Here is a 23391-nt window from a genome sequence, read left to right as displayed (position 1 = left end):
ACAAACTTCATAGCAAGGAAATACAGCAAAAAACAAACAAGAAACAGGCAAAACAACAGAACAAGAAATCAATAGAGCATGCAAAGAAAAAGAGCTATCATGCCAAATGACAAATACCAAAAAGCCACCAAGACCAAAGCAGGGAGTAAATGTGGGAGCAGCTGCAGACCCGTCACAAAGACCATCCCTCAAATTTCTCATTGTAGGTTATATCCAAAACACAGAATTTCTTATTATGCGTATTCTCTTGATTTCAAAAAGCTCCAATTTTGCAGCTTAAACCTTCACCTGCCCAGTGCCGAAACATGTCCAGCCTATTACCCACACATGCGATCACCAGGACGATGGGGGTGCATGCCAAGTGGCAAGTGATGAGGGTTGTTGTAGTTTTACAAATGCACAAAGAGGATAACTAGCTGGATTTTAGGGAAGCTTTGGATAAGTTTTATAGGTGTGACATGATTAGTTACATAGCAAAATGGGGTGCATTTTCTTGGAGGGAAAGTAAGCTACAGGGAAACCTTGTTACCCATTTGTGCCACTATCTGAAAGTATTTAATTGTTTGAGTTTAACAGAAAATTACACATTAAGCGCAAAGAGGACTCCTTGATGAATGGAGTGCTCTTTTAACTCTGTTTGTACTATTATGAGGCCAGTGTAAGTATCTTTTATAAACGAACTCTTGCAGGCTGTTGCTGGGTGATGCAATGAATGTTGCCACCCCCAAGCACAATCTCCCTCCCAGGAACCACCACTACCTGAAACGAAAAGCAGAAATTTCTCAAGACGGCAAGACCCATAGCCTCACATAAAGGGAAGCATCCGTATAAATTCTTACCTTCCTGTCAGGAAAGGTAGCACTGAGAACTGCAAGGGCTTCCTCATCTCTAGAGTTGTCTCCAAAAGATGGGGCTATTAAGCCATCATTAACCAAAAAGAAGTTCACATATGATGCAGCAAGACGTGTACCAGCTACTCTTGGCACTCCGTCCCCAACCTGAGTTCATATAATGAGAACAAATCTTAACTCTCTCTGCAAAACAGCTGAACACTACTGTAAGAAGACTACAATTTGATGTCAGCATTTCTAGAGCAAGCTGTGGATGGAGGTCTTTCTTGCATGAAAAACACATCACACAAAAACTACTGTAGTTTAATGCACTATGGGTCAAAATGAAGTGAATCCCTTGAAATCCAGAGGCCCTTTTGTTTACACTTCCAGCAAGGTTCCAAGGCATTGGCGGATAGCTTTTGACGTATGAATTATGTTGGATGGTTTTCTCAAATCTGCCTATCCACCTAGTGATCTCGATAAAGATTGCTATAGCGTAATAAACAGTCCATTTGCAGCATGCAGCCTTCTTAAAAGCTGAAGATGCTGGAGGCGTTTATTTCCTTCTGGAGATCCATATTAGGTACATCTGGCGCACGGGCACCTTTGCAGCAAAACTTGCATTGTTAATGACATTTACCGGTGCCCATTCATTGACAGCATGGTTCCTCATATGGATCACACGTGCGCGCGCGCGCACACACACTCACTCTCAGGTACCATTTTCAGGGCTTTCACATTTGTTGGACAAGGATGCACACACCTTTTCCTCCGTACACAATTTTGCAATCTACGTGAAGCTTGTGTACTTACTGTTTTCCAATAGAATGGGTCCCTTTTCATACTCAAGAATAGTCTATTGTACATGGTACTGGGTGATGTTTAACTGTCTAATTAGCAGGCCCCCCCCCCCCCCAAACCCCCCCCACACACACGCACGCACAGCACAGAAAAGCATACGCACATGAAATGAGAAACTGTCAATGCAGCATGTTAGTTACTTACAGCGAATCCACAAGCCTCTTCTTCTGTCATGTAGAGTGGGCCAGGTACATGCAGCTTGATTATCTGTAAAGAACGCCCTTTTGCATCCGTACTGTTTGCTAAAATATTGTAAGCATCTATAGATCGCCGAGATTGGGGATCCTCTTGGTTGTCTGTCCAAGCAAGAAGTACAACACCAGGCCTCACAAAGCAGCAAAAATTGTCAACATGACCATTTGTATCATCATCCCCTGGTTCAAAAAAAACCAACCAAAAAAAAGAGAGACATTTTAGACTCGTTTGTACCAGACGGCAATGTATACATTTGAATCACATGAACGTTTGAAACTGACCCACAAAGTCCTACTTACTGCAAAGACGGTGACATTTTGTTTATGGAAGCCATGTTAATGGCACACTTGGTCTCTCGACAAACAAGAGACGGTAAACAAGCAAGGTAAAGATTTGGATTCGAAAACATAACTCTAGTCGCATTATTGTGGATATGGATGCTCTAAAAGAACGAATGAACAAAGCCATTACCAAAGCGGAACATGACTATGTCGTGAAGAGGAAAGCATTTTCAGAATGAGACGTGATGTAAGCAAAATGAGGACTTTATGTACGGCCAAGTTATGGGCTGAAATATGTATGGAACTCAGGTGAGGCTCATCCATCATGCATGCTTTGAACTCTGGAGCATTTAGGACGTCCCAAGAACATTGTCATTTGTGGGGTACTCCAAGGAAACTCTGAGACACCTCTCCTCTTGTATTGCCATTAAAGAGTTCTTCAAAAGAATGTCCTAAATTACGATGGCTTGAGTAAAAGATGATGTCACAAAGGGATGACGCGACTAGTACTCGACCTGACAAAGAAAAGGAAGAGAAAGTGCCGGCCGTAAAAGCCGCTGGAAAACGCATCGCTAGAACCAATTCAAAATGCGCCGTGATTCAAGGGCTACTAACGTGGCAAATGGGCACTGCTTTTTGGCTTCAATTTTTGAAAGCATTGACCTAATGGGCGTCAGCTTTGAATTGCAGAGCTTCTGGGTGCCTAATTTTTAGCAATGTCACTTTTGGGCCACGTGCCATTAAATATGAGCCTTTTAAGTGTTATCGGTTTTTAAGTTATGTCGTGTATTTGTTGTGGATTCACCATCTTCCCAATGGCTTGCCAGTTATAGTGGTATCAGATTTTCAATCGATTCCTCTTCTATGGAAGATCCGATCCGACTTTTTGCAGCACACGCCATGGATCATCACATAGAACCAATAGAGAACACAAGCAGGAGACCGATTCTGAAGAAAGAGAACCTGAATGAGAATCTGAATATAAAGAAGAGGAAACTGAGGAAGCAGGTGCAAGTTTTATGGATCGACTTCTTGGCTTCGCATAGGATCCTCTTCATGCCAAGCATATGCGTACTTGACCAACGATCGAACTTCCAAAAAGCGGCAAGATATAGTAAATCTGAAATGCAAGACATCTACAAAGCTAAAAACAAGCGAAAGCCAACATCATCTGCCAACAAGAAGGGTTCTAATTCTCCTATCACCACAGAGGACATTCAACGAGAGAGAGAGGGCGCTAAGTGAGCCAGCATTCGGCAAGTATGGGACAATTATCAAGGGATTCTAGAGGTGAAGCACATGGTTCTCAGACTACTACTCCACATACTTCAAGGAAACATGATCGACCTACCCTTCACTTCGATAATGAGGACCCAAAAACTACTCAGGAGGAAGAACAGGAGAGGCCTGGTAAGAGAACACACATGAGAGTCATGTCTCGCAGACACAGAAGCACCATGAATATCCTAATAAAGATGAGGATGAGGATGAGGAGGATATCAGACCTCCATCTTTTTGGTTGAACTCCTAGACAGAAACGGAGCCACATTCTTCAAGAAGGTTCCTTTGAAGGAGGAGACAGAGTGCTGCTGTTGTGGCGTACCCGACAAGCTACAGAGTTATCGCCTAAAGCAGAAGTCCTATAGCATTCAGAAGCTTATGGCCCACGCTTTGAATGGCTGTGCGTTACTCACAACCTCTTTGACTTTTCAGACCGGTGCTCCGTTATCCAGGTCACTCAAAAAGGGACTTCCACAGGAAAGAAGAAGGGCAAGAAGTTGGTGTAATGGAAGGAGTCCATTGCTCCTCATATATCCGCCGAGCACAAGGCAAAGTTCTTTTTACAAGGAAAGCGCTATGGTTGTGGTGAAGTATGGCACATTTTGGCAAATTGTCTAACAAGGAGGAAAAGCCCGAAGACAAGCCGAACGAGCTACAAAGGGGGGAAAGATTGAAAAAAGGCTTATTGCAGATTTCATGAGGACACCCAAGGACCACGAGGATGAGAAGACTGAGCTTTGCAGAGCGTGGACTAAGGTACAGGATCAGGTTGCCTTGATCTTCATTGACAACGGACGAAGCCCAATTTGCAGAGATGGAGGCTCGTTTGCAAGTAAGGCCCAAAGATATGGAACATAGATGGATGCAGGCTGGTGTCGCAAGGGCATGAAGTTGTGATAACACCTATCATTGGCAAGCTTCACTTGCATTGTCAAGGTTACATTGGACATGAAGACTTCTATATTATGCCACTTGAGGGGTGTAATGTGCTCTTAAGGATACTTAAGGGCAAGTCTATCCCCATTGTATCGGCTTCGATCGTTTCGTAAAATTCATGAAATCCAATCTTTTTCCTTAATCTTCGGCAAACCTATGCGTGAGCATAAGGATTCAAATTTGTCAAAGTTAGGGTCTAAGCATCTCGGTTTCCTTCAAACTCAAGCCGATTGTTTCTCAAAGTGCTTATTGTAACTCACAAGCCACTGGCAAGGCGGTAAAATCACTACAACAATCACCGAACACAGCCGAACCAGCGAACACTTGAACATGAAAAGACACAGTAGACAAGAGAAAGGGAGTGGTGGAGTTCCACACCTAGAAGCATCGGCCCCTAAGTTAGGCGCCCCATACGGTACTTCTTACTGTCACAACAGGAGCGCATATGAATAATCAATAAGCTGAAGATAAATAGAATTTCAACCAAAAGAGACGAGGGAGAAGATCGACCCAATATTGGGGACCACAAGATGGGCTGGTCCCCCACTTACAGAGAATCTTTATTTAGGGAGAATCTTTTTACAAGCGGAAGAACCGGATAAAACCCCTCCGTTCTAGATCTTAGACTCCCTTTCCCGTGCGGGAAATTCTGAGAGGCGAGCTCTCAATTTCCTTTTCCGTCTACACTCGAAGCGTATAGCTCCGCAGACCGTTCTAGATTCCGTTACACAACACTTCCCAAGCATCTCTGGATGCAGCCTCGTACACAAATGCAATGCAGATATAGATTTCCTCGCGGGAAAGCATCTACTTTCGCTTCTAGAAAAAGCTTCTCAAAAGCCATCTTTATTCTTGTGTTTGTGTCTTCACGCGTAATCCTTTAGATTTCCTCCCAAACCAATGGAATATTCCCTATTCGATGCTCCCGTCACCAATCATGTGACGCATCAGAAATACCCACTCCCCGGTCTCTTCCACCGAACCAACCGTACAACTCCTTCACGATGCTTAATGTCACCCATCATATGACACATCCGAGCTGTCCGTTCTTGATAGCTTTTATCAATTCCAATATATCTACATTTTCTAACTTTTACAGTTCAAGTGTACACATTTAAATATCTTGATTTAGGCTCATTTCTAAAGGCACACAAGCCCAAAAGAATCTACCTTCAAAAGCTAAGCCACCAAAAATCTTGACACCCAAAAGCAACTCTAATTTAAAAGCTGAGCCTAATAGGTTACAGATCCCGCGTCCAAAAAGTCAACGCTTTTAGTAAGCACGGTTGAAAAAGCAACTCACGGGTCTCAATGCCACGCCAACACTTTGCGTTCTCTGCCACAAATTCTGCCGTGAATCCCAACACATTATGGGCCTGTTGGCTGATTTGCTTTTTTCAGTTTGGTCTCCTCTATTCAAATGTTCTTCACTTTTGATCATAGGGTCATACCACGTCATCACCTTGTGACATACCCCCCTGCAACGAGCAGTAATCGCCCTCGATTTCACTTACAAAACAGCTGTAAATTGTAAACCAACTCAATAGACACTGACTCTATGCATACATGCATTTGACTACTAAGATCATGCATTTGCACAAAGAACACTCGTCATTGCACAATCACATTCACATCATTATCCGTGTCAAGATCTCACACACGAATCGTGATCATTATGACGATTTAGCCATCGCATCTAGATCTCTCAGATCTCTAATGGATGTCTTGATGCATTAAATCTCTTTGTATCATCAATAGTACCAAATCTTCAATAAACATTGATTGCATGCAGACATGCCAATGACCATCCCCAAAAAAAGTACATTCACAAAGCATGCATGTGCACAAATCTTAGTCCACATTGGAATTTGTATCTACGTGCCCATAGTTCACATTGACCTCTCAGATGCAAACAATAAAGCTAGTCATCGTATCTAATCCAGAACTATTGATGCATGAAGATCACTATCTTGCCAGCTCAGCCTTGCGGAATTTTCGATGCACTCAAAACAACATAGGATTGATGCTCTAATACCACTGAAATCGTAGAGAGCAACAGAACTGGAACAAACTTTTAACACTTCAAAACATCTTGAAACAGAGAGAAAAGAGAGAATCCATATGGTAGACACAGAGTGGCAGGGTTCCACTCCCAAATGCACTAGCCTCAAAACCCTAGAGCCCCTTTCGGAGCCCTCTCTCCAATCTGCAAGAGAAGAGCCACCCCCAAGGCTCTTATTTAAAGGCAATAGCAAAAAGCATCAAAAGCAAAAAGCTGATACCTCTTTAAATGCAATTGCTAGAAATTAGGCACCCAAATGCACCTTCCAAATTGCATAGAATCTGCCACATCATCACTCTTGTAACAAAATCGATCTTAAAATTCACTATCATCAGATTAAGATTGCTCCTTGAGATGTCTACAAGACCGCGTTCAAGACATCCTTTGGATTGAACAAGTTTTTGGCGATGTCGTTAGGCTTCACAAATGCTCATGCAACGTTCAACAGGATGATAGATAGGATCTTTCAAGAGCATAGACACTATGTGGACAAACTTTGATTAAAACACCGTTTTCTCCGAGTCCAAAGAAGAGCATAAAGATGTAAAGTGCAGCGGAAGTGGATGTTGATCTTGCTCAAGATGAGTGCTCCGAACTGTGCTCAAGGGTTCCTTTTACTTACGGAGGGAGAGCCTTCCGTTCCTTTAATGAGACAGCGCAATGATCACAAACAAAGTGAATGCTACTATGAATGAAGGTGCTGAGACTGAGAGAGAGAGAGAGAGAGAGAGAGAGAGAGAGAGAGAGAGAGAGAGAGAGAGAGAAGAATACGACACCAGACGGTTCTCAAACCCTCCCAAAAGTCCCCTCTCTCTATGGCGAGAGAGGTCTATGCTATTGATTGCACAAATCTAGTACAATGGTCTAGATGCAATGGACTTGCCAGCGATGTCGACGACAACGACGACGACAAGGACGGGCTGAAATCTGAAAACGCTAGGGCTGAAAAGCTGAAATCTGCTAACTGCTGACTCTCTGCTGAATAATAATATTGTATCAGCGAGGACGGCGATGGCGACAATGCGACGACGATGCGCTGAAAACGCAGATGCTGAAATCTGCGGACAGTGGGCTGAATCTGAAAACACTGGCTAACTCGACGGTACGGCGAGGATCTGCTGCGGGTAGGTGAGATCTGCGAGGCTAAGGGCTGGATTTGTTGTGTCTTAAGTGCTGAAAAAGTGAAAACGCTGATGTACTGGGGCTGATCTGATGCCGGAAACTGGAAAACACTAGGCTAGGTCTGCAGCTGGAAAAATGCAAAGTGAAATCTGTTGTTGATGAAAAATGCTAGGTTGAATCTGCTGCTGAAAACGCTATGGAAAGGAATCCTAAAAACGTTGTCAGTTCTGTTGGCTGAAAACGCTAGGCCTTTTGCCGGTCTTGCTGAGAAGGTGCACTGCAAGTTGCTCGAACTTCTTCTGCCTCTTCTGCCAGAAAGTGCCAGTGCTAGGTTTTTTATATAGTGACTTAGCAAATTTGCCCTACTTAATTTTCCAACAAAGTCACTAATTAGATAATAAGTGAAAAATGAGCAAACAGGGAAAATGGGTTCTATGCACTGTAAAATGCTCATGAGGGGTACTCAATGTCATGCTGATGATCATGCTGTGTGCAACCAGAGGATATGCAACTACTCTAAGTGCCTGGACATGCACGGCTTGCTCACAGGTTCACGAAGGTGCCAGAACACTTCCTAAGCTGACTTGAACCCTAGACCTGAGAGAGCTTGTCCACATGCACATAGGGTTGGATGTGCACGTGACAAAAGAAGAGCTGACACGAGTGAGTGTGAATGGTTTAGGTATGTTGATCAAAGAAGCTAAGGCCATCCATGGGAATTGAACTTAGGTATGAGATCATGTTGTACCTTGCAAGGATATGATCATGGCATATATCTTATAATCTTCCACTCTTTAGATGGACCCTATGCCACTAGCCACAAAGAAGACAAGTCAAATAAGAACAGTGACTAGGTTTCTGGCTTCTCAAACAGAAGAGGCAAAGAACACATACACTTGGAGCAACATATCCGAAATTTTCTATTGACAATTTGTTTGATACTATTTACAAGTGGGGTGTGTATGTGTGTGTGTGTGTGTGTGTGTGGGGCACTCCCACAAAAGGTGACAAACATTCTCTTCCGCGCAGTCGAGCAACGGATACAACAAGAAGGGCGGATATGACGTGCACTGAGAAAAGTGCCCACCAAGAGAACTCCAAGCAAACAACGCCAAAGAAACAATCGCTCCTTCAAAGACAAGTGGCATTTTCCACAGGGCAGAGAGAAGCTTCCTCCACCACATATCAGATTTGTGCATGTGGGTTTTCCTGGCTTCGAGGTTTCCCACTTGTAAATTAATCAAAACGATTTACAAAACAAAAATGTGCGCGTGCGTGCGTGCGTGCGTGTGTGTGTGTGTGTGTGTGTGTGTGTGTGTGTGAGAGAGAGAGAGAGAGAGAGAGAGAGAGAGAGAGAGAGAGAGAGAGAGAGAGAGAGAGAGAGAGAGAGAGAATACGCACAATTGTACACAAAAAATATGGCTCATATGCAAAGCGATTTCCTGTCCTCTCAATGTTGTAATTTTCAAGAAAAAACATTTGCAGTAAATTCATTCCTTGCATATGAACTCTAGCTAAACTTCACCAACATGGTTTCACTATCAATACAGATAGCACACTCAACTTGCCAAGTAGACAATAGAAATTATAGAAGAAGACTCCTTTACATTGCAAAAGTAAAACCAATCAAGGATAAGCAATACCATAAAGGCCATATGGTAGCCAAATAACTTTCTGCACACCCAAATAGTCCTTCAACTGTCTCTCAATTTGATCGCGTGTCAATGAAGGGTTTCTGTTTGGATTTAGAAGGCACTCCTCCGTTGTTATGCATGTACCTGAAAAGTTTCAGCAGAACTGTCATACTGTATATGATATGCACCTTACAATTTTTGCAATTCAAAACACAAGCAACAATGTCCTGTTTTTCCATGTCTCAAAATAAGCAATCAATCACACAAAAGCACAAGAATATTAAGTAACAAAAAGGATACACAAAATCATCACTGAATTATTGCGATGGCAGATTGGAGTCACTGTCATGAGACTGTGACAACCACTATATGTATTTGCTAGTTTCTTTCCCTTGATTTTTATTTAATTTTTGGGACCCTCTTGTTAAAATCACAAATGCCCGGACATTGCATGGCTAGTGTGAAACGGCCGTTGGCCGAGAGTTTCACTCGCAGTCAGGAAGGACAAGTCACCACGAGATGGTCTGGCAGTCGGAACCGAAATCCGAGCAGTAAAGGCTGGCTAGGCTCAGTTCAAAGTCATTTAGGCCCCTGGGCAAAACTTTTAAGTTGGTGGATATTAGGAAATTAAACTGAGTCAAATGGACACTTGGCAGTAGGGGAATTGCATGCACGCCAACACACACTTTCCAGAAGCCTCATAAAGGGGGCGCCCATTTTTGAGTGGGGGCTGATTTTTGGACTTCACAAGTGTGTTACACAGTGTGTGAGAGTAGTGGGTGTAGGTGCTCACAGCTTTAATGGAAAGCTTGCCTTCTCCCTTGACTCATGTAGCGCGATGATTTGCTGTGGCGCATCACTCTCTCCCCTTTGCACATATGGTAATGCCCCTCTAGATGGGCTTCCCATATGACCGTGTAAAGTTCTGGGGGTTTTATGTGCGTTTGCCAAGGCAAGAGCCTTCTGTACAGGAACCGGATTAGCTAATTGCTAACTCCCTTCAGGTACGCACAATTCCATCACGACGAAATGCGAAAACAGAGAGTTTTCTCGCGTGAAAACTCGTCCGATTTACAGGGGAACTGTCCCATTGCAGGCGGGAGCTTCTGACACACGCGTACACATGTTTGCTCCGCTCAAAATGATGCGAAATGGAAAATTACAGCCTGCTGTGTTTTTTTGCAGGTTTAGGGTTTTGCACCTAAACGCAAGTTATCGCCAATGGAGCCTCGGGAAAGCCGTGGGTGCTTATACAGGACAATTTAGAAAGATTTCCCGCGAGGAATCTCGTCTAATTCAAAGGGCAAGTGACCCTACACATGCGGGAGCTCGAGGGCTACCCACAAGAGTGATCGGCATGCAAATCGAAGCGCAAAACAGAGAATTACAGCTTGCTGTAATTTTTTGTAGGTTTAGGGTTTTGGCCAGTTTTGATGCCTACAGGTCCCTGGAGCTTCGGGGAAGTTAGGGAATCACCGATCGGGTGTTTTGGTGCATTTTGATCTGCAAGCGCCACCAGTGTCACAGCAGACAAGGAAACTTTCTCATGCAGGAGAGCCCGTTGAGGCTCAAGCCCAGGTCCCTTACGCATCCCAGCAAGGCACGGAGCACTCGCATGTTGCGGAGTCAATTGGGGCTCCAAGGCAAATTCCCTTTGTCCACGAACAAGTGGTTAGGACGCCAGTTCCACAAGCTATACCAGTTCAGCCAGCCACCTTTCTGAGTCCAAATCTTGGTTTAAATGGATAGAATTTCCATACTATGTGTCATGTTTTTCCACCACCCAAGGTACATCCTGGGTATTTCGGGGGTGGATCAGTGTTTCAGAGCCTTGTTGGTTATGCGCTTAGAAACCAGTAATATATGCCAGAAACAATCCTTGGGGGTATGCAAGGCATGATGCCAAACCCCATAACATTGGCATACAGCAAGGGTTTCGATGCAATAGAAGTGTACATTGTTTGACAAAAGTATGAAGGTCTCATTGAGTCATTTCTACACATGTATGACAATTTTTCTTGCGATGATAAAAGGTGCTTACCACACTAAATCATATATGGCATGTACAGTCACCAAATGTATTGCAATGTTACCTTGAAGCTTTTGGTTTGCAACCCACGTATTCCCCAACTCAGGTCACTTCAGTAGAGCAAAGGTCAAACGGCTTGGCACGTGCTCAAAAGAGGGGTGATGATAGAGCTAGCACTTCATATGTACATAAGGATTCACTGCATAACAATGTACATTGTTTGACAAAAGTCATTTGTACACATGTTTGATAATCTTTCTTGCGGATACATGCGATGTTAAAAGAGTGCTAATCAGACTAAATCATTTGTGGCATGTATAGGATGCATGCAATCGAGGACATTTGCAATTTTAAGAGGAGGGTACGTCACGAGACTGTGACAACCACTATATATATTTGCTAGTTTCTTTCCCTTGAGTTTTATTTAATTTTTGGGACCCTCTTGTTAAAATCACAAATGCCCGGACATTGCATGGCCAGTGTGAAACGGGCATGTTGGCCGAGAGTTTCACCCGCAGACAGGAAGGGCAGGTCGCCACGAGATGATCGGCCAGTCGGCACTGAGATCCGAGCAGTAAAAGGTTGGCTAGGCTCAGTTCAAAGTCATCTAGACCCATGGGCAGGACTTTTAAGTTGGTGGATACTAGGAAATTAAACCAAACGGAGTCAAATGGACACTTGGCAGTAGGGGAGTAGGGGAGCTACATGCAGGCCAACACACACTTTCCAGAAGTCTCATCAAGGAGGGGGCACCCATTTTTGAGTGGGGGCTGATTTTTGGACTTCACAAGTGTACTACATTGTGTGTGAGTAGTGGATGCAAGTGCTCACAGCTTTAATGTAAAGCTTGCCTTCTCCCTTGACTCATGTAGCGCGATGATTTGCTCTCGCGCATCTCTCTCCCCCTTTACACATATGGTATTGCCCCTCTAGTTGAGCTTCGCAAATGACCGTGTAAAGTTCTGGGGGGTTTTATGCATTAGGTCTCTCTCTCTCTCTCTCTCTCTCTCTCTCTCTCTCTCTCTCTCTCTCTCTCTCTCTCGGGAAATAAAGGAACCATCTCTCATGCTAAGTAGCACTCATTAACGCAAGAAAAAAAGTAGAGATTTGTCGAAGTGTGCACTGTGAAGTCAAGATCTTGTCACCATTTCAATTCTGTTGCACCTAACAATAAAGTTGATGTATTTTATTTTTTATTCTCAAAAATACATCTAGTACGCGTTTGTACGCCGCGTATTAAACCTCCCATCCATACCTAGGTTGCTATGTCAATAGCTTGTCTGACTTGGTACATCTGGCTCGACCTTTGCATTATAGTGAGAGCCGTTGTCATCTGCACCATCTGGAATGGGTGCAGTGTCACAAACCGGTGACGTGCCAGTGGGCAGCAGACGCACACACACACCCGCCTTGCTGGTCCCGGAAGTGCGGGTTGCATGCTGACGTGGCACTGCCGTATGGCTACCCGGAAAATCCGATGCAAAACGCGGGGCTGCTGACACGTGGCAACAACGTACGGATGGCAACGGCAGCTTTTGAATACGTAAGAATCTACGCAATGCTTGGAAAAAAAAAGCTACACAAGGAGTTGCTTTAATTTTACAAGCAAAGCTTGTGAGAGAGAGAGCCTTGCTTTTTTTTTAGGGCTTTTAATTTTCAGCTTTTGGGGCTCTGCTTTTGGGCATCCCTTGTAACCTTTAAATAAGTGGGCAGGCTTCCCACTTCTCAGAGCATCTGGACACAGAGTCTGAGAGTGAGAGCCTCCCACTCCCTTGTACTTGAGTTGCAGATTAATACAAAAAGAAACATCGAAAGGGGCGGCAGACTCTGGGGTCAATACCTTTAGGCACGGAACGCTTTCGGGCCAGTGTCGAATCAATTGTGAACTGTGAACTGTTTTGAAGTGAATTCTTGTGGTATCGCGGTAGAATCTCGACTTGGAGTGTCCAAGTCTGTTACAGTGGTATCAGAGCGCGGCCAATTTCTCTCCTACCGGGAAATCCGATCCTTTTTACGCGGCACTTATGGCTTCAGACAGAGATCAATCGACTTCCTCTGCATCCTGAGATGCGTAAAGAGATCACGACAAAGATTCACGCGAGGAGTATGGCCCGCCTTGGCCTACTCAAGCGGAGCTCGAAGAAATGGAGCGTCGACAATTGATCGACGATGCAACCAAGATGATGGTAAATTTTGCAAAGGACCCGAAATTTGCAAAATTTGTGAGCCAAACCTCCTTCGACGAGGTCCACTCGCAGTGGCGGCAAACCACAGAACCACCCCTCAAACAGACACTCAAGAAACCTCCTCCTCCAAGGATGTATACAGAGAAAGAATTAGAAGAGGTGGTTGATGCACGGATTTCTCAACGTTTTGACACGCAGAACAAAGCTGAAAAGCACGACAAAAAGCAGAAGAAAGGAATTGACTTCCAAGGTTATTTGCATCGGCAAGAAAGCAGAAGAAGCGTGTTCGATTTGAAGGAGTACCCAGTTCTTCTTCTTCTGAGAGTTCTTCTAGCTCCTCTAACTCGAGCGAAGAAGACAGAAAAGGCAAAAAGCAAAGCTTCGGAAAGGGCAAGAAAAAGGCAAAGAAGTCTAAATCTCGCCAGAGGGTTAGACAGCAGCTGAGGTACGTGGACGAAAAGGCAAGATGAAAACAGGACTGGTTCCAGATTGCGTATGTACTGACCCAAGCACACTGGACGAGAGTACAGAACTTTGCCGAGCATGGGGCAAAGTGAAAAACCAAGAAGCCCTGATCTTCTTTGATGGAGGAGCCAAGGCCAACTTCATTTCACATGAATTGGCGGCGCAACTCGAGATCACACCCGATTGGATGGGACCACTAGCAGAGGCAGTTCTAGCGGCACCGGCAAGGACGTAATTACACTTGTCATTGGCAAACTTCAGTTGCATTGTCAGGGGTATTTGGGGCATGAGGACTTCTACATAATGCCCTTGGAAGGTTGTGATGTGTCACAAAGTGAGGACGTGGCAGACAGCAAAAACCCTAATTTCTGCCAGAAACCCTAAAATTCCTGCAAACCCTAAAATCTGCCAGAAACCAGCAAACCCTAATTTCTGGCTGAAACCCTAAATGCAGCAGAAACCCTAGCCCTAACCTAGGGCAGCAGGGGAGATGCCCGGAAATTTCGGGGCGCATGATGACGTGGCAGCTAGTACGGATTTCCGGGCGTGAATTACGGCAGCCAGAACTTGCTTTTGCGTCAGTTTTGGCTACGCAATGAGAAAGAGAGTGAGACTGCTTTTGCTTTCAGAAGCTCTCTGTGAGAGAGGGAAAAGAGCTTTTGCTTTCAGGCTTTTGGGGCTCTGCTTTTGGCATCCATTGTAAACCTTTCAATAAGTGGCTTGGGCCTTCACTTCTCAGAGCATCTGGACGTAGAGTCTGAGAGTGAATCCCGACCCACTCTCTTGTACTTTGAACTGATTAATATAAAAAGAAATACCGAAAGGGGCGCCAGTCTTTGGGGCCAATATCTCTAGGCACGGAACTCCGCCGGGCCAGTGCAAATCTATTGTGACCTGTGAATTGTTTTGAAGTGGTTATTTGGTGTTGTCGTGATTGATTCTTGACTTGGAGTGTCGAAGTCTGTAACAGTGGCATCAAAGCACAGCCGATTTCTCTTCTACGGGAAATCCGATCCCCAATTTTTTTTCCGCGCCACCTATGGCTTCACGCAAGGATCGTCGACTCCCTCTACATCTGGAGATGCGGGCAGGGATCACAACGAAGATTCCGGCAGAGAGTATGTATAACCGGCCTGTACAACGTAGAGGGCGGTACTATTTCAATTTACCTGTTAACTTTACACAGAGCACTGAGAAGGAAAGAGAACACAGTTGTGTCCAGCGACTAGAATGCCACTGCGCACACGAGACCGACACCCTGTAGGCCCCAAAGACTGGCGCCCCTTTCGGTATTTCTTTATTCAAATTAAAGTAGACGATCCGACCACTTCGCACAAGCTTTCACAAAGCTGTCCAAACCTTGCGAGGGCTGAAAACGCAGGTTTTCGACCTGATTTTGGCAACATAACGGCGCAAAAACCCCTGTAGGTCAAAAGCACCTGTCTAGGACGGATTCCCTCGCTATCTGGAAGCTTTCTGGTGAGCTGTCACAGAATTTCAGCGGGCTGTAATTCCCTGTTTTTCACTGCCGGGTGCCCAAAAGCCTATACACGCATCCCAAGGCTCTCACGAGGCTCCCCCGGGGTTCCCTTGCAGTTTAGGTGCGAAACCCTAAACCTGCAGAAAAACACAGCAGGCTGTAATTCGCTGTTTCGGATCGTTTTCAGCGGAGCGAACACGCCTACGCGTGTCCCAAGGGCTCCCGCACGCAATGGGACAGTTCCCCTGTGAATTGGACGAGTTTTCACGCGAGAAAACTCTCCGAACTTGCAATCTTTCGCGATGGAACTGTGCGTACCTGTGGGGGATTAGCAATTAGCTAATCCGGTTCCTATTCAGAAGGCTCTTGCCTTGGCAAACGCGCATAAACCGCCAGAACTGTACATGTTCAACTGAGTAGCCCAACTAGTGGGGCATTACCATATGTGCCAAAGGGGAGAGAGAGATGCACGAGAGCAAATCATCGCGCTACATGAGACAGAGGAGAAAGCAAGCTTTCCATTAAAGCTGTAGATCTGCACCCACTACTCACACACACACACACACTGTAGCTCACTTATGATAAAAAATCACCCTCCTCTCTCAAATTGGGTGCCCCCTCTTCATGCTGGAAGTGGCAAAATTGCTTGGAGCCGCCATGTGTCCAGTTTGCCCCTTTTGAGTTAATTCTCTAGTTCCCACTAACTTATAAAATTATAAGTGACTTTCCGAGTGGCCAAGACTTCATTTGGCGCACACAGGCTCCCATACTCGTCAGAATTCAGTGCTAACTGGCCCGACCTGTCCCAGACTGACCGACCCAGACTCGCGCTGTGAGAAACCTATTCGGCCGCAGCCGTTTCACACTGGCCATGCAATGTCCACTTGCATCTTTTCAAGGGTTCCGGGGAAAACAAGTAAAAATAAAAATAAATAAAAATATATAGTACTTATTTACGGAAGGCAACAGGAAAAATACACCTCCTGGTGACACACCCCACCCTTGAAATACTGCAAGCGACCTCGCTTGCATGCCAATAATACATGCAGTATCTCCTGATATCACATATATTCTATCATGGGAATCCAAGATATACATGCTTCCGGAAATGTAGCGTTGGAGGATTAAACAATCCCACCAACCTGGCTACGACACATATATCAAGCATAGAAGTCTTCTAGTGTACTCTCAAGCACAAACTTCTCTAGCTAAATTCTGTATGGAAAGAGTAGATACAATTGCTTAACTACTCTCTTGAGCATCATGAACCATGCTCTTGCCTTGCTCCAAAAAAAAGCTACATCAAGTCACTATGGGTTCCATCTGAAAGGCTTCAAGATACAATTGCAATAGCTGAGGTGAATCAACCAATTCAGACTCTTCCATCCATTTGGCATCCAACGATGGATAGTTCTTGAACTTCACCAAATAGCGTCTTGCAACCTTTCCTCTAACCTTTCTTTCTTTATGTGCCAATATTTGTTAAGGAACAAGGATTTCATCCAATTCTTCCACTTCGGGTTGTTCCTCATCAAGCATATTCTCTGGCACATCACCAACAAAGGGTCTTAGAAGGCTGACATGAAAAGCATTATGTATTTTCCAGCCTTCTGGTAGCTTTAACCTGTAAGCTACATCGCTGATCTTTTCTGAAATCCGAAAAGGACCATAACATCGCATACTGAGCTTAGGAAACAAGCGTTCCTTGCCTTTCCTTTTCCTTAACCTGGCCTTTTCAAAGCGCAAAAGCACCCAATCACCAAGTGAAAATACAAGTTCACGACAGTGACGATCAGCAGCTTTCTTTTGCTTAGCCTGAGTCTTCTCAAGAGCAATCTTTATCTTCCTGTATGTTTCATCCATATCTTGCACATACTTGTCTGCCTCAAAAATCTTGTCCTTAGTCTGCAAAATGGGCGGGACTTTCTTCCCTCCTTCCACTATCTCAAATGGTGCCTTACCTGTTGACGTATGTACAGTGTTATTGTAAGCATATTCAACCAATGGAAGATGATGTTCCCAAGTTGCCTTGTGCTCTGACACATAACATTTGAGCAGGTCCAGAACAGTAGAATTTGCCTCTTCTGACTGTCCATCAGTTTGCGGATGAAACGAAGAAGAGAACTTTAGCGTAGTGCCCATGTTCTCAAACAATGCCTTCCAGAAAAGACTCGTCATACCTGGATCCCTGTCTCACTGACAATTGACTGAGGCATCCCGTGATATTTAAAGATATTGCTCATAAATATCTTGACCATGTGTTCTGGCTTTATCTTCTTCCTCACAGGAATGAAATGGGCCTGCTTACTGAACCTACAAATGATAGTCCAAATCCCATCATTGCTTGTTTGCGTCCTTGGAAGATCAAAGATAAAGTCATTGACACTGCTGAAATTTGGGGCTTTCGTGACAACGCATCAGCCACCACGTTCTTTTTCCCTTGCACATGCACAATCTGAAAATGGAACATTGGCAAGATGTTTGCCCATCGCATGTGCTTCTCAGACAGCTTCGTCTGTGTGAGAAAATATCGCCAAGTTTGATGATCCGTTTGGACAACAAAATCAGCCCCTAGCAGATAGTGTTTCCAACTAGTGAGAGCATGAATTACTGCCAGCAATTCTTTCTCATAGACTTGCAAGTTCCTTTCAGTCTTCAAAAGAATTCTGCTCTCATATGCAACTACTCAACCATTCTGCATTAGAACTGCACCAAGACTATGGCCACATGCATCACACTGAACCACAAAAGGTTTCGAAAGATCTGGCAAAATGATTACCGGATCTGAAGTCAGCTTCTCTTTCAAGTGTTTGAACGCTAAAATTTCCTTGGCTGTCCACTTGAAAGTAACTCCTTTTCCCTGTAGTGGATGGAGTGGAGAAGCAATCTCAGCAAAATTTCGGATGAACCTCCTGTAGTAGGAACATAAGCCTAGAAAGCTTCGAATGTCATGTACGGACTTCAAGTGTGGCCATGACCTAATTGCTTCCACTTTAGCGGGATCCATGCGTACCCCATCCTTTGAAACAATGTGCCCAAGGAAGTGAATCTCTTGCAAAAAGAATTCACTCTTCTTCGCATTAATGAGTAGCCTGTTCTTACGTAACTCATTGAAAACTGCAGTCAAGTGATCCCTATGCTCCTCTTCTGACTTCGAATAGACAATCATGTCATCAAAGAAGGTACCCACGAAGTTTCTATGTGGTCTAAAAATTCTGTCCATCATTCTATTAAACGTGGCAGGAGCATTTGTGAGACCAAATGGCATGACAAGAAACTCATAGAGACCAAATGTTGTCCTGAACGCAGTCTTATGGACATCTTCTGGCCTAATGCGTATCTGATGGTACCCACTCTTTAGGTCTATTCTTGTAAACAATGACGCTCCCTCAAGCCGATCAAGAATGTCATCTATCCTCGGTATGGGGAACCTGTTCTTGATGGTATTCTTATTCAAGGCGCGATAGTCAATGCACATGCGCCATGAACCATCCTTCTTCTGCACTAAGAGTACAGGCGAACAAAAAGGGGATGAACTGGGCTGAATCAGCCCCTTCTCTAAAAGCTTGTTGACCTGACTCATAATCTCTTTCTACTGGGCTACACTAACCCTGTATGGTGGTCTATTCGGTGGACTAGAACTTGGCACAAGATCTATAGTATGATCCTCAGGTCTCTCAGGAGGTAACTCCCCTGGCAAAGAGTCCGAAAAACAATCACTGAAACCACTCAAAAAAGTTGACCTGTCTTTATCTAAGGTAGACAAATTAGATACAACTCGAGGTACTTCTTTTGCAAAGATCAAGTACGCAGAAAGATAATTCTTTATTACAGATGAAATAGCAGAAGCAGAAACAACTGGAACAGACTCGCCTTTAAGCTTTACATCAAGGACATGAGTCTTTCCTCTATGTACAAGGGTAATCTTTTTGTTGTAAGTATCCACCATAGCATACAACCTGTAACACCATGGGATACCCAGTAACACATCACAGCCCTCAAGTGGCATAATATGAAATTCTTCCGCATCCACATAGCTCTGAATGTGCATACGAAGCTTTCCCAAAATGGGAGTAACGGGCTCTGAATGACCTGGGCATGCCAAACCTGCTTCCCCTGTCATACCCATCTCCTCTGTACGAATGCCCAACTTTGATGCCAATTCTGGTGATATGAAATTTGCACGGGCTCCTGGATCAAAGAAAACCAGCACTGTCTGGTCTCTAACTTTGCCCCAAGCTCTGCACAGCTCCGTGGCATCTGTATTTGGCTAGTCTCCAACCAAATCTGGAACAAGTCCTGCACTTGGCTTTGGCTTCTTCCCTTTATGGTCTGACTTGTCATCCTTATCCTGTGACTTGTTCTGTGGGCATTTATTTGCAAAATGTCCTTCCTGTTCACAAATGTAGCATTTCTTGGCCTCCATAAGAGCTTTTCGTTCTTCAAAAGTTTTGCCAGAAAAATGTCTCTTTTGTCCTTGTCCTCGTCCCGAAGAAGACTTAGACTGCTTCTTGGACGTATCACCTTCTTCAGTGGAGGGCTTCTTTGTGGGAGGCTCAAAAGGCTTTGCTGCAACATTGCCCTTGGCTGAAAACTGTTTGCCCTAGGACCCTTTCTTGTGGCTATTAAATCCATCGGAATCTCCCTTCGACAGATTACTGGCCACTCTTGCATTCTCTATCAACTGAAATATATTCATGACAGTAGTCTTTGTGCAATAGTCCCTGATTTTCTTGGGCAATCCGCAACAGTACTTCTCAATTTGTTCTGACAATGGCACAAACCTGTAAGAGGTGACTGGCAACAGTGCGGCCCAAAACTGTTTATTGTACTCTTCCAGATTCGCACACTGTTTAGCATTCAACTCGTGCCATTCTGTCATCACATCCACTTCAAAAGTGTTTGTCAACCATGCAGGCGCAAAAAGCTGTTTGAATTGGACCCACGTTGTTGGGGCTTGACCCTGGTTCAACAATGCGGTCCACCATTGGAGCACATTCCCTTTCAAGAAAGTGGCAGCCTTGCGTATCTTTGAAGATTCCGTGAAGTTTCCTCCAGCATAAGCTGCATCGAACTGTTGTATGAAGGTCAAAGCCTTCAATTGATCCTCAGTTTCTCTGAAAGTTTCAAAATTCACTCCCTGCCCACCTTCCTTGTAATCCTTAAGCTGACTCAAAGGAGCCACATTATCATAAACACGTGCCTGTAACAGTGGTGCTCCATGATTGTTCATTCCAGCACTCCCATCAACTGTTTTACCTGTCATATCTGCATTTTGTACGTATGGCTGCGAAAAACCAGCCATACCAAATTGTGTTCCAGGCACTCGAAACTGGCCGTAGGCACCCAGAAAACCTGGTTGGACACCCATGTTCGCGTACATAGGGTTACCCATGCCTGTTTGCATTGTCCCGAACACATTCCCTGGCATATAACCTGTGGAAGGTCCAGCCATAGCTTGAAACACTGAACCACCTCCAAAATAACCAGGATAAGTATTAGGTAATGGAAGGGTCTGACGCATAGCGTCTCCATTACTCCCTTGACCATTCACAAACGGTTCTTGTCCAGCTAAAGGAAGTTGCTTTGGATCATTGGACACCGCTAGTTGCTCAACCACATGGGCTTTCCCTCGAGCATCATGAGTCTTCTACGCATTGGAAATCTTATTTTTCTGCAACGGCTCAGTCATGCCCTGTGTAGGAGGCTGAAAACCCTGTGTCAGAGCCTGTAAGAACTCCTGCATCCTTGGGTTGTTAGCCAACTGTTGAAACATGTCCATGCAGCAACGCAGTTGAGTTCTAAACAACTTGTCCTCTTCTTGAAGAGTTGAAGGAACTTTCTCCGTGCCATGTGAGGAAGATTCCTCTTCAGGTACCTGGTCTCTCTTCTCTGCCATAACGACAAGCTCTGTGTTGCTTTCACCCACAATAATCCACGCTGCACTTTTTGAAGAAAAAGTGACTATCCCGTCAATGGAACCATATAACCGGCAAAATAAATAAAAATATATAGTACTTATTTACGGAAGGCAACAGGAAAAATACACCTCCTGGTGACACACCCCACCCTTGAAATACTGCAAGCGACCTCGCTTGCATGCCAATAATACATGCAGTATCTCCTGATATCACATATATTCTATCATGGTAATCCAAGATATACATGCTTCCAGAAATGTAGCGTTGGAGGATTAAACAATCCCACCAACCTGGCTACGACACATATATCAAGCATAGAAGGCTTCTAGTGTACTCTCAAGCACAAACTTCTCTAGCTAAATTCTGTATGGAAAGAGTAGATACAATTGCTTAACTACTCTCTTGAGCATCATGAACCATGCTCTTGCCTTGCTCCAAAAAAAAGCTACATCAAGTCACTATGGGTTCCATCTGAAAGGCTTCAAGATACAATTGCAATAGCTGAGGTGAATCAACCAATTCAGACTCTTCCATCCATCAATTAGCTAATCCGGTTCCTGTTCAGAAGGCTCTTGCCTTGGCAAACGCGCATAAACCGCCAGAACTGTACATGTTCAACTGAGTAGCCCAACTAGTGGGGCATTACCATATGTGCCAAAGGGGAGAGAGAGATGCACGAGAGCAAATCATCGCGCTACATGAGACAGAGGAGAAGGCAAGCTTTCCATTAAAGCTGTAGACCTGCACCCACTACTCACACACACACTGTAGCTCACTTATGATAAAAAATCAGCCTCCTCTCTCAAATTGGGCGCCCCCTCTTCATGTTGGAAGTGGCAAAATTGCCTGGAGCCGCCATGTGTCCAGTTTGCCCCTTTTGAGTTAATTCTCTAGTTCCCACTAACTTATAAAATTATAAGTGACTTTCCGAGTGGCCCAGACTTCATTTGGCACACACAGGCTTCCATACTCGTCAGAATTCAATGCTAGCTGGCCCGACCAGTCCCAGACTGACCGACCCAGACTCGCGCTGTGAGAAACCTATTCGGCCGCAGCCGTTTCACACTGGCCATGCAATGTCCACTTGCACCTTTTCAAGGGTTCCGGGGAAAACAAGTAAAAATAAAAATAAATAAAAATATCTAGTACTTATTTACGGAAGGCAACAGGAAAAATACACCTCTTGGTGACAGTATGGCCCGCCTCGGCCTACTCATGCGGAGCAAAGAGAGATGAAGCGTCGTCAATTGATTAGCGATGCAACAAAGATGATGCTCAGTTTTGCGAAGGATCCGAAATTGGCAAAATATATGAGCGAGACTTCTTTTCAGGAAGTGCATGCGCAGTGGCAGAAAACCACTACACCACCCCTGAAACCCGCTCTCAAGAAACCTTCTGATCACAAACAGTACACAGAGAAGGAATTACAAGAGGTGGTTGATGCACGGATTGCTCAGCTTTTTGACGCGAAAAAGAAAGCCAAAAAGCACGGCAAAAAGCAGAAGAAAAGCACCAACTTCCCGGGATATTTGGGTCTTTAGTCGACTTTTGACAAGGCAAAGAAACAGAAGAAGCGTGTTCAATTTGAAGGAGTACCCAATTCTTCTTCTTCTTCTTCTTCTGATAGTTCTTCTAGCTCTTAAGATTCGAGCGAAGAAGACAGAAAAGGTAAAAGGTAAAGCAAGAAACAAAGCTTCGGAAAGGGCAAGAAAAAGGCAAAGAAGGCTAAATCTCGCCCAGAGACTGACAGTTCTCCTGAGGACTTGTCTATAGACAGCTCAGATTCCAATGACGGAAACTTTTATGCGAACAAGAAGAATTTTTACAAAGCCAACCAGTATGACTTTCTCGAAGATAAAAGCAAGAAAGTCCGAGAGTTTAAGGAAGGTGGCCACTCGATCAAGTTTGATACTTTTTCAGGATACTCAGATGCTTCGAAGGCTTTGTCTTTTATACAGCACTTTGACATCGCTTTCGCGGGAGGACGCTATTCAGAGCACTCCAAGATTCGGAGAGCAGCCTCTTACTTTAAGGGGAATGCTCGTACTTGGTGGTCCACGCTTCTTTTAAACAAGACTGCGCCAGTTAAATGGCTGAAATTTAAG

The 23391-nt window shown here is 44.5% G+C and overlaps 1 protein-coding gene across 2 annotated transcripts in view; it reads right to left on the bottom strand.

The window, feature by feature from the left end:
* Positions 1 to 207: 207 nt before the first annotated feature.
* The window catches only part of EMB1873 (porphyromonas-type peptidyl-arginine deiminase family protein), a 61249-nt gene continuing 38065 nt past the window's right edge, over positions 208 to 23391 (bottom strand). For both annotated transcript variants that reach the window (XM_086524085.1, XM_086524086.1), the window contains 4 exons: positions 9215 to 9349; positions 1839 to 2068; positions 840 to 998; positions 208 to 759 (listed from right to left, as the gene is read on the bottom strand). In XM_086524085.1, the coding sequence (XP_086380211.1) occupies positions 670 to 759; positions 840 to 998; positions 1839 to 2068; positions 9215 to 9349 (614 nt within the window). In that variant the 3' untranslated portion in view covers positions 208 to 669. The remainder of the gene's footprint in view (positions 760 to 839; positions 999 to 1838; positions 2069 to 9214; positions 9350 to 23391) is intronic.

The sequence above is a fragment of the Adiantum capillus-veneris genome, chromosome 11 (genome assembly GCF_014529385.1).
Source record: "Adiantum capillus-veneris isolate H3 chromosome 11, ASM1452938v2, whole genome shotgun sequence".
Taxonomy (NCBI): Eukaryota; Viridiplantae; Streptophyta; class Polypodiopsida; order Polypodiales; family Pteridaceae; genus Adiantum; species Adiantum capillus-veneris.
This window is presented reverse-complemented; position numbering and strand designations above follow the sequence as displayed.